The sequence below is a fragment of the Microcaecilia unicolor genome, chromosome 1 (assembly GCF_901765095.1).
Source record: "Microcaecilia unicolor chromosome 1, aMicUni1.1, whole genome shotgun sequence".
Lineage (NCBI taxonomy): Eukaryota > Metazoa > Chordata > Amphibia > Gymnophiona > Siphonopidae > Microcaecilia > Microcaecilia unicolor.
The window spans coordinates 376,909,807-376,921,673 of record NC_044031.1 but is presented as its reverse complement, the minus strand read 5'-3'; the positions used below and the strand labels follow the sequence as shown (position 1 = coordinate 376,921,673).

At 43.8% G+C, this 11,867-nt stretch overlaps 1 protein-coding gene and 1 non-coding gene across 4 annotated transcripts in view; both read left to right on the top strand.

The window, feature by feature from the left end:
• The first annotated feature begins 927 nt into the window (after nucleotides 1-927).
• The window catches only part of EIF3D (eukaryotic translation initiation factor 3 subunit D), a 47,280-nt gene continuing 36,340 nt past the window's right edge, over nucleotides 928-11,867 (top strand). Inside the window, exons 1-4 of one of the 3 annotated variants that reach the window (XM_030210011.1) lie at nucleotides 928-1,041; nucleotides 7,341-7,474; nucleotides 10,248-10,293; nucleotides 11,273-11,409. In XM_030210011.1, the coding sequence (XP_030065871.1) occupies nucleotides 7,352-7,474; nucleotides 10,248-10,293; nucleotides 11,273-11,409 (306 nt within the window). In that variant the 5' untranslated portion in view covers nucleotides 928-1,041; nucleotides 7,341-7,351. Of the gene's footprint in view, nucleotides 1,052-7,340; nucleotides 7,475-10,247; nucleotides 10,294-11,272; nucleotides 11,410-11,867 lie in introns of all 3 variants that reach the window. The other 2 variants (XM_030210021.1, XM_030210030.1) reach the window with 2 other exon arrangements.
• Nucleotides 6,497-6,581, top strand: LOC115460856. The gene has a single exon (XR_003940628.1).

Here is an 11,867-nt window from a genome sequence, read left to right as displayed (position 1 = left end):
CTTCTTTTTTGGTTCTTGGGCGTTTTTTTTGGCGGTTTTTTCGGCCGCGGGGGGGCGGGGTTAGTGACGTTTTGGGCGGGGCCGATGACGTGGGAGACGGGGCCGATGACGTTCTGGGCGGGGCCGATGACGGGGGAGGCGGGGCCGATGACGTGGGAGGCGGGCCGATGATGGCAGAGGCGGGGTTGATGACGGCGGGGGCGTGGGTGATGACGCGGGGGTGGGGGTGTCGGGGGCGGGGTTTGCGTTTGGGTGGGTTTTGGGCTGGATTTAGGCTGTTTTGGGTAGGAAAAAAATTTTCCACCTGGCAACCTTGACTGCAGTGCCTTTAGTATAACTCTATCTCCAGCAGGTGGCACTGGTGGGCAGAGCTTGCCAGCTCCTGGATTGTCTGTTGTTAGGGGGCTCCTAAGGTGCCAGTTGAGCGGCGGGGGGGGGGGCTGGTGGTGCCCACTTTAAAGGTATATGTGTGCAGGTCCTTGCCTTACCCTTCAATCAACCGCTCCCAGTCGTTTTCTGGTGCTGTGGCTTCTGTGTCTGTCTGATTTTGGGCTCACAGTGAAAAAAAAAATCGGCACACAGCAAGGCAGCACGTTCCCAGACCCGAAGCTCTGTTGGACCGGGTTCTGGAGGACTGGGACGCCGTTTTGCAGCTCCTCCGGGGCGGGCTCCGGGGACGGGCTTTGCCGCCCTCGTTTGTAGGCAGTGTGGATACAGGAGCTGATGATAGTTTGTTTTGGTACCACCAATATGGTGGCTGCACGGGGGGGGGGGGGTAGAGATGGCTTCAGCCTTTTGACGTCACGCCGGCCAAAAATTGAATGTCTTTTGCTTTCTCCAACTTCTTTGGGTTGGCGACGTATTCTTCTTCTCCACCTCATTCTTTTGCGGAGTTTGGTGCGTAGCATTATGGGTATTCTTTTTCGACAGTGCTGCCGTCAAGTGTTCTCGCCCTCTCTCTTCCTCTTGGTTGCCGAGCTGCGGCAGAGGGCCGGCGTGAGCCGTTAATTGACGGACATCGTGTGGCTGGAGCGGTTGTGGGTGAGACGGGGTACTAGCAAGGGCCTGGGGCTGAACCCTGATCTAGGAGGAGGGATGAGAAATTCCTGGGTAGTAGCGGAACCTGGGATTTTGGCGGTCCCAACTCCCCTGCCCGCTGTAGGGGCCTTCTTCCTCCTCGGATTTGTTGTTCCCTTTACTCAACGTTTCTGCAGTCTCCAATAATGGCTATGCATCTGGAAGGCTTCGGTGTTTAACTTTAGTCTGCTTACTGTACCATCTTTGTACGCAGCAAATCGGATTAAAATAGAATAAAATGACACGTGCCCGTGTGCTGTTTTTAACATATTAGAGAACACGTTAAAACATCCAGAGCTTTTTAATTGCATGCTTGATACATTTTTCTTGTCAGAGTCTTGTGGTTGTCTGGGGTTAAAATGCTACCATCCCCTCTTCAGTTCCAGTTAGGCCTGACATACCTTGACGTATGTGGGTGCGTAAGGGAAAAGGTGATACTCTGCACTGACTAAAGTGTGAAAATTAGTAAAGAACAAGATGGCTGTTAGGCTATTCAACGTAACCAAATTTGGTAACAGGAAAACTTGAAAGATCTCATGAACAGTCAGCTGTCAATGTAATAGCTAGCACACAGGTTTTTTGCTATATTATGAACTACCTCCTCACAAAGGTGTACAAGAGACCTGCACAAAGGATTGCATGGACTACACACTTCTCATTTAAATCGAATGGTAATGAAGGTTTTGTCTCTCAAATCTGGATACAGAGAAGCGTGTACATGACCTGAAGGTTGCCTGATTTTCTAACATTAGGAATGTGTGTGTGTGTGTGGGGGGGGGGGGGGGTAATCCTATGCAGTAGGCACTAACATTTACACGTGTAAATTGTTAGAATATTGGCACACTTGCTTTCATACCGTTCATATCTATGATCTGCATGATTTATAGGTTAGCATACATATGAGTGTCATCTGGGTGGATCGTGGTCAGGTTGCACACTTAACGTGTGTAACATAGAATACTAGGAGACATGCACTTGTACATTTACCTCAGCTCTATGGCTGGCATAAGTGCTTGCACCTAAGTTCATTGTATACCTGATCGTGGGGTGATGCAGAAAGCTTTCCGTGTAATTAGCTCTGTTTTACAGAAACGCAAGCAAAGCAGACCACAGGTGGAAGAAACCAAGTTCAAATGACCAGCCCAAACAAAGGAGTAAGAGTTTCAGAATTAGTTATTTGGACCCAACACAGTCTGCGTTTTAGCAACAAGCCTTCCTCGGGGGTCTAAAAACATAAAATTTAATGTACAAAATTAAGAATACAAGATTAAAACATGAAATCATAAAACAATAAAAACATACAAATGTAAAATATAAAGTATAACATATAATAGTAATGATGATGACACACACAACTATGAAAGCACAAAATGAAATCTCTCAATATATCATTGAAAGTATAAGTATATACATGCAGGCACCATAGGACAGTCATGACCACATCTAAATATGATAATAGCATGATCAAATAAAACTAGTATAGCAACATGATCGATAAAGGGAAACAAAACACCTCTATGTACATAGTGAATTCTATTCCATGATATTGTTAAATGGGTGCAATGTCATAGCTTGAAAGGTACATCCAGAAAAATGTGCCTTTGAAGCAGTGACCCCAGCCAAATTATAATAATGATTTAAATTTGTAATGATAATGTAAAGTGGGTGCAATGCCATAGCTTTAAAAATTACTTCCAGAAAAATGTGTAAGCGGTTTCAAGCACCGGCATAGCTTAGAAGGTACATCCAGAAAAATGTTAACTAATTTCAAGCACTGGCACCAGCCATATTATAATGATAATTTAAATGTAAAGTGGGTGCAGTGCCATAGCGTGAAAAGTACATCTAGAAAAATGTGTAAGCGATTTCAAGCACCAACACCGACGTGTAGGTGCTAGTATAAAGTAAAAGCAAAAACTAAGAAATAGCATACTTCTGCCTCTGACGCCACCATCTTGGAAAGTGGCAGTGCCCTGTCCTGTGTGGTGCAACCTGGGGATGCAGCTTGTGGTTGGGAGGCGGGGCTAGTGTGGACAGACATATACGGTCTGTGCTGGGGCTGGTGGTTGGGAGGTGGGACTAGTGCTGGGCAGACTTATACGGTCTGTGCCGGGGCTGGTGGTTGGGCGGCGGGGATAGTGCTGGGCAGACTTATACGGTCTGTGCCAGAGCCGGTGGTGGGTGGCAGGGATAGTGCTGGGCAGACTTATACGGTCTGTGCCAGAGCCAGTGGTGGGTGGCAGGGATAGTGCTGGGCAGACTTATACGGTCTGTGCCAGAGCTGGTGGTTGGGAGGCGGGGTTGGTGGTTGGGAGGCGGGGATAGGGCTGGCCAGACTTATACGGTCTGTGCACTGAAGAGGACAGTACAAATAAAAAAAAGTAGCACATATGAATTTATCTTCTTGGGCAGACTGGATGGACCGTGCAGGTCTTTTTCTGCCGTCATCTACTATGTTACTATATAAAGGAATTTTACCTTATATGGCAGTAGGCACAGGGCAGGGCGCTGACACTTTGTAAGATGGCGGGGCTGGAGGCAGGAGCTAGTGCGCTTCGTTCCTGCCTCTCCAAAGGTACAGTGGGAGGGTGCCACTAGACAGGGATTTATTTTAATTTGGGGGGGGGGGGGTGGATGACCAGACAAATTTCTTAGGCTAGACTGAGAGGGACTTTTTTTTTGTCTGTTTTTGTTTAGAGTGAGGGTCTTTTACAAAGGTGCGCTAACGTTTTTAGCGTGTGCTATTGATAAGTGCACACTAAATGCTAGACATGCCCATAGGAATATATGGGCGTCTCTAGCATTTAACAACGCTTATTTTTAGCATGTGCTAAAAATGCTAGTACGCCTTTGTAATTTGACCCCATACTTTTATTGAATTTGCAGATACAAGAACAATATAACAAATCATACTGAAATACATTGACAATGGAGACCAATTGGGATATATCATTCAATCATTCAATATTTAGAAAAAAACATTGTGGAGGGGGGGGGGGGTGCATGAGACTACCAGAGATGTTTGGGTGGATGAGAGGGGCATTAGACAAATTTTTTTTTTATGTCACCCTTGCTGTCAGTGTCTGAACCACTTACAGCTCGTTCACTAGCAGGAAAGGGGACATCTGTCAATGAACTGCAGATTAATGTTGTGATTTTAACGCAGCAGTAATTTCCATGCTCATTGATTACCGCATCTTGCAGAAATGTTTTGTATGAACCCTGCAAGCAGTCAGCAGCTCAAACGTGCTGTTTTCTGCACCAGCCTCTGTTAACGTTCTATAAAGTAAAATAGATGCTGATCAGGTGCCCATTTACAGAATTACTGTCTTAAATGGAGCAAAAGCTTAGTTTGCTTTTCTGTGGCTAACATTAGTAAGGGTTTGGGGTGTTTTTTGCCAATGTTTTTTGTTCTGCCACTATGAAATGCTTACAGCTTTTATTTTTTTCCAAATATTCTAATGAAAGGTCTGGGTGGACAAAAAAAAAGGCAGGGTAATGAGGAGCTGTGATAGCAGCAAATTCAGGGTTAAGATGGAGATGATGTGGCTGTAAAATGATGGACAAAGCTCTTGACTACAGAAATTTAGATGATATGATACCAATGTTGTTTATGCATGGAATATGCATTTGGTATTCCAGGCACATGACATGCTCTTCCAGGTGTGGATACATGTGCACATGTTTCTGTGGTGGCCAACGTGCTGTCCAGCGTTTGCACATTTTTGGTTTGTTGCATTGGGCATATATGCTTTCATGTATGTGTATATATAGATAGCGTGTACATTAGGAAACTTTGCAAATATGGTGTTCCTTTCACATTGCTAAGTTCAGAGCTTGTTTGGTGTGATAAAAAGGCTTTCAAAAAGCACAGAATCCTTCTAGTGTTTGATTTCAGTTAAGTGTTAAAGCAGATTGTTATTTAGGGGCCCTTTACAAAGCCGCGCTAGCGTTTTTAGCTCGCGGTAAAAATCTAATGGCGGTAAAAGCTGCTACACCATAGGAATGTAATGGGCATCTCAGCTTTAACCACCAGCTGATTTTTACCACGAGCTAAAAATGCTATCATGGCTTTGTAAAAGCCCCCTTTTAAAGAGCAAGCAGTAAGATCAAAGTTGCTTTATTGCCTTAGCAAGAGTTATGTTTAATTTAAACACCATTGAGCTAACATTAGACATTTCTGAAAACTGTTCAGATGCTCAGATATGGCTCCCAAATCTCATAGAAAAGGATATTAATTTTTATTACGGGCATATCTTTAATCTTTGTTCTAAATAGCCTCAACTTCACAGATGCAGAGATCTCCTAGTAGTGCGGTATTGCAAAGATGGCCTTTCTCACACACACGTAGCTGCTAGGTGCAATCCAAATATGAAAGCATGTAGTCATCCCATCCAGTTCAGTCTTTAATTCATTTCAGCATTTTCTGCTTCAGTGTGAGATTGCTCAGCCATTCCCAACCCAGTCCTCAGATCATACCCAGTCCGATTGGGTTTTCAGGTGCAAATCTAACTCATGAATATTCATTGTTGATATCCTGAAAACTCGATGTCACTGGGTGTACCCTGAGGACTGGATTGGGAATGGCTGAGTTAGCTCCTAATACTGGAGCAATGATTTCCGTATGCCTTTGGAAAATGTTTTCAACGTAGTTTAACATAAGAAAGTACATAGAAAAATGTGTCCTATTAGGTTTCAGTTTGCTGTTTTCAGGTTTTCTTGTTGGGCAGACTGGATGGACCGTTCAGGTCTTCATCTGCCATCATCTACTATGTTACTACGGGGCTCATTTTCAAAGCACTTAGCCTCCCAAAGTTCCATAGAAACCTATGGAACTTAGCCTCCCAAAGTGCTTTGAAAATATGCCTCTATGTCTCATTTCCCTTAGTTATGCTGTGAGATAGAGTGGAGGAGTGGCCTAGTGGTTAGGGTGGTGGACTTTGGTCCTGGGGAACTGAGGAACTGAGTTTGATTCCCACTTCAGGCACAGGCAACTCCTTATGACTCTGGGCAAGTCACTTAACCCTCCATTGCCCCATGTAAGCCGCATTGAGCCTGCCATGAGTGGGAAAGCGTGGGGTACAAATGTAACAAAAAAAAAAAAAAAAGATCACTCCTATTGAACAGCAAACAGAGCATTTTTCTCTCTCAGGGGTGAGGAGATGTCCGGGTAAAGAAGCCCTCTTCAAAAAAAGCTCGCTAGCACCCCCAGAGGTTTGGACTTAGCTCACACCTTTTTGAGGAGAAGCTCAAGGCGAGTTACTGCTGCTTTCTGCACCTCTGACCATTTATTCTGAATTACGGTGTGGAAACTTTTCAGGGGAAAATCTACCTACTGAGTAAACCTAGATGAGCAACTTTTGTAGAACCTCCCTTCACAGTATGTGAGACCCTAGATGGAATGATGCTGAAGGAATTCTGGTCTGTGATGACTAGCCCACTGCGCAATCTGATCTCCACTAACGCGAGGTGATGCAGGCAGTGCTGTTAATGGACTGAGACCAGATCGCAAGACCAACAGCATCAGAAAGAAGGTTTTTTTTTTTTTCAGCACACACAAATAACATTTTTCTGTTGACAGTGCTTATTTTCTAATCTAAATCTTTTATAACAAGGCCTATTTCCTTTTTATTGACTCGGATGTTAGCCTGTGGCAGGATTGGGAATACATTTAGGAAATTTGGGCACCAGTCGCACATTCTTAGGAACCAGGGGAAATTGTTTCCCTGTATTTTAATTCTCATTTCACCTTTTACTGCTGTTACTTGTTCTGTTTCTTATTTCTCATTTTTTAGTGATCTTGTTTTAATCTTTATTTGCATCTGTTTTGTGATGTCTTGAGAAATGTTGGTGTGTCCCATAGCATTTGTGCTGCTGATTATATGGTCTTGGCAGAAATGATCTAAATATAACTTTTGTCAACTTTTGCCACCTGTTGCCAAAGATGTTTATTCTGTTTCTACCTAGCTTAGAGCTAGTAGTCTGTTTTTTTTTTGTTCAGAATTTAAACTGAGATTCTTGTAATTAATAAAAATACGTCTTCAGAGATTCCAGACTCAACTGACGTTGCTACTTAGTCGGCCCCTATCTAACAAGGATTAAAGTGGTTCTTTTTGAAAACCTTTTTTGTTTGTTTTATATTTATAAGTGGGTATTATGTTTAAGGTAAATATTACAAATTGTGCTTCACCTTGGTCTGCCTTCATTTAAGTGGGTTATAAAAGAGAAACAATAAATATATATTTTTTTAAAATCTCTTCTAGGATTTTGAATCATGGCGAAGTTTCTAGCACCAGTCATTCAGGACAATCCCTCGGGCTGGGGTCCATGTGCTGTGCCCGATCAATTCAAGGACATGCCGTACCAGCCCTTCAGCAAAGGAGACCGGCTGGGAAAGGTACACTTCCATTGTGTGGTCCTATCTTCTTCAGGAGCCAGGTGCAGGCACAGAGAGAGCTCTAAAACCTCTCCCAGTCAGCACTTGGGCAAACTGCCAGGACATATTTCACACTTCCTGCAGCACTGCTGACCCTTTCGCTTTTTGTTGTGAAGGGACGCACAGTCCCCCTAATTCTGTATATAGCACTCAAAATTGCGCAAGCCCAGATTGTGTGAGCAATTTAATTGCTTAACGAACCAAATAGTGCTGATAATTGGACACTAGCAGTTAGCGCTAATTGTCAATAATTGGAATTTACGCACGCATCTTATAGACACTGTTCTATAAGGATGTGTGCGCAGTTTTATAGAATTCAGGGGATTTGAGCACCATTTATAGAATAGCACTTAGTGTGCATTTTTTGATGCTCAAATTTGAGTGCCATTTATAAAATTGAGTCCAGTGTGTTTTCCCTTTCTGCTAGTCTATAAATCAAATAAATATATATTAGTCTATAAATCAAATAAATAAATATATATATATATATATATATATTTTTTTTTTTTTAAGTATGTTGGGTTGCATACCATTTATGTTTGTTTTACTGTTTGTCACAGTGGTGTAGCTAGGATTGAATGGGCCCCCTAAAACACCATGAGGCATATTTTCAAAGCACTTAGCCTTCCAAAGTTCCATAGGTTTCTATGGAACTTTGGAAGGCTAAGTGCTTTGAAAATATGCCTCCATGTCTCCCAAGGTAGTAGGACTGGGGGGAGGGGTGAAGAAGATGAAACCCTTTCATACCTCTAGTAAACAAAACCTGCAAAAACAAGTACATTCCTGGCCTACCAAGTCTACAGCGCTGCATACTTCTAGTAGCGCTATAGAAATGATAAGTAGTAGTAGTATATAGAAAACCTATCATCATAGTAATAGAAATAGAAGTTTCTATCAGAGATGCACATTTCCCAAAGCTGACATATTCCAATTAATAAATGAAGAAAAAAATATTTTTCTGCCTTTTTTGTGAGTTTTGCTTTGGTCCCAGTGTCTCTCTTCTGCTTTTCTGTTCTTTTTTAGTTCTCTCTTTTCAGGGTCTTCTGTCTTTTTTGCTATTTCACCTGTCTCTGTGTGTAACATGCATCTTCCCTCTGCATCCCTTATTCTTCCTGCACAGCATCTTCCCTCTTGTGTCCCTGTTCATATTCATCTCCTGTGTCCAGCATTGCCCTTTAGTATACCTATCTCTCTGTTCCCCTCCCTGCCCAGCATGTCTTCTATGTGTACTTGTTGCTCCCATGTTTAGCTTCTCCCCTCTCTCTCCCTTCCTTTCCTCCTACACCTCCCACCCCAGAGCCAGTATCTCTCTCGTCTCCTGTCACTCCAGGCCCCCTCTTCCAACCCAGGGCCATAATATCTCCCTCTCACACTGACATACTAAACCACAGAGATAGGGAAGTATCTGTCCCACCCCCACTCCTTCTCTCCCTTTCTCCCTCTTCTTTTTGGTCTGGGTCTCTCCGTCTTCCCTCCAGTTACCCACAGGTCATAAGAACATAAGAGTAGCCATACTGGGTCAGACCAATGGTCCTTCTAGCCCAGTATCCTGTTTTCCAAACAGTGGCCAGACCAGGTCACAAGTACCTCTGGCAGAAACCCGAATTGTGACAACACTCCATTCAACAAATCCCAGGGCAAACAGTTGCTTCCCATGTCTGTCTCAATAGCAGACTATGGACTTTTCCTCCAGGAATTTGTCTAAACCTTTTTTAAACCCAGATATGCTAAATGCTAGGTCCAGCATCTCCTCCTCTCTCCATACTCCCTAACCCTGTCAAGGTCTATCTCTCTGCCACTCTGGTGCAAGTCCAGCATCTCTCCGCACGACCAACAGAAAAAGCAAGGTCCACAGACCATTTGCAGTTGACGTTCTCTGTGCTGCGTCCGCCCACAGGAAGTTACTTCACAGGAAACAGGATGCTGCACAGGCCTGTTTCCCTTCCTCTGCCGTTCACCCACTGGGACGTTGAAGGACTGGTTACGGGGGGAGGCGTGGGGCGAAAGAGGCGCCAAACCCACAGGGAAGGAGGTGAGGGAGATAGGAATGGGTAGAGTGATACCGAACACTGGGGGTAGAGTCAAGGAAGGGAAGGCAGAGAGAATCACTATAGCAGGGATAGAGCAGCAGGCAGCCCCTACCATTGGGCAGCCCTGGGTATTTTGCTGGGCTCATTCGGTAGCTATTCCCATGGTTTTCCATATTGATTACATTTGTATCTAATCTTGTAATTTTTTGATCCATCATGTCTGAAGTAATACATCATAGTTGGTAGGTGAAATACACTTTCTTCTACTTGCTTAAGAACTATCCCATCATTTTTGGCTTGGAAGATAGTGTGGTATTGTTCTATGTGATGGATTTGATGTTTTTTAATTTGTAAACTGCTTTGTACTGCATAAGTAAAAAAAAAAAAAAAAGCATGGTGATTCAGCCTGTGTCCCCGGATAATTTATTCTGGCTTTAGTTCATCTTTTCAGTAGAAGCTCAAAATGAGTTACACATTCAGGTACAATAAGTATTTTCCTGTCCCTAGAGGACTTACAATCTAAAGTTTTATTTCTAAGGCAGCAGGGGGTAGAGCATCTTGCCTAGGGTCACAAGGAGCAACAGTGGAATTTGAACCCTGTATTCCCTGGTTCTTAGTCCACTGCTTTAATCAGTAACTGCTACTCCACTCCAGCACTTCTTCCTAGTCTGCCTACCTATTCACTTTTGTTTTCTGTCTTCTAGGTTGCTGATTGGACTGGGGCCACCTATCAGGATAAACGATACACTAGTAAGTGCTGCTGTACATTTGCTAATTTTAGCTGCCGTGGGGTAGAGAGTTGCACGTGGACAGAAATTTCACCCGTCCCCACTGGATTCTAACTCATTCTGTCCCCTGTGCTAAACTAACCCGACTCGTGATAAAATAACTCAACAATTGCCCATGTTGATAACTTCCCCTATCGGTGCTTACAGGGGTTTCATTTCTATCAAACATATCGTTTAATTTTTTTAGTGGTATTATAATTGCCATGGCCCAAGGAAAAGATAGGTAGGCTGGCCTGGCACTACACTTTCACGGGATCCTCACAGGACCTGCATCCATCCCTACTAACCCTGTTCCCATGCAGCTACCTACCGTGGGGCTACCTGTGACTGTTTCTGTGAGCCGTGCTGCATAGGTCCCATACCAGTTGCTGTAGGGTTTCCCCTCTGACATACCCACGGCGTTTTGTCGGCATGGGAGTTTTTAAACTGTATGTTCCACCTCCATTTTCATAGGTAAAGGTGCAAACACTGTGATTAGAGCATGATTGAACTGAACTAAGTTGTGGGGACTTGCTGAAGTGTGCACAGTGGGTCATTTTGTGCTTATAGGGTATTGGGATATGGAGGAATGGGAATGGAAGGATAGAGGGTGGGTTATAGAGCAGGTATAAGGGCCACATGTTGAGGTTTATATGTAGAAATATAGAGCTGCCTTATGTATTGAATGTTAACTTAGATGAATACTGTACTCTGTAATCGGGACATGCCTGTTCGTGGAGGGTTTATTTTGTTATGTTTGTATAAGACCATTTTGAGTTGGTGAAGTGTAGACTGTGGTGTAATAGAGTTAGTTTTTTAAAAACATTCTCTTCAGAATCATGCCTCTGAGATTCACTTTTGGGGGAGGGTGTATTGGTCTCACAGAGGTTGTCATGGTTTCCCACAAGGAAATGGGGAACGGGTTTCACAGCTGATCAGTAATAGGTGTCCTTTCTTCTCAGATAAGTACTCCTCACAATTTGGTGGGGGAAGCCAGTATGCTTACTTCCATGAGGAGGATGAAACTAGCTTCCAGCTGGTGGACACAACCAAAATGCAGAAGACAGCCTACCAGAGGAATCGCATGAGGTTTGCACAGGTAATTAGCCACACATTCAGGCACCGTACATCACTGGAAGTGGGGTAGAATTGGATTCCTGTTCTCTTCCCACCCAAAATCCACAACTCGCACGCCTAGTTTTAGAATAAATTGACAGCAAATGTTTTCTGACTCTGTTTTCAGCCTTGTTTCCTAAAGGAAAACTGTCCTTACAAGATTAGTATTCCTGTTTCCTTCCTCCCGTCCCCCCCCAACAATAATTTTATACTGCAGGAAGCCCCTGGCTAGTGCAAGGACTCTGATTCTGCAACCTACCACTGATGTCATTTTGGGTTACCATCAAGAGTAGCTTGCAGTGGAAGGGAAAAAATTCAGCTGCTGGGAAACAGGCACTGTGGGAGGGGAGGTTTTATAACCTGCTTCTTCCTACTGATAGATGGTCCCTGCTGTAACTCTGTGTCTCTTTTCTGTCCCCCACTTCACCTGCTGATGTCATA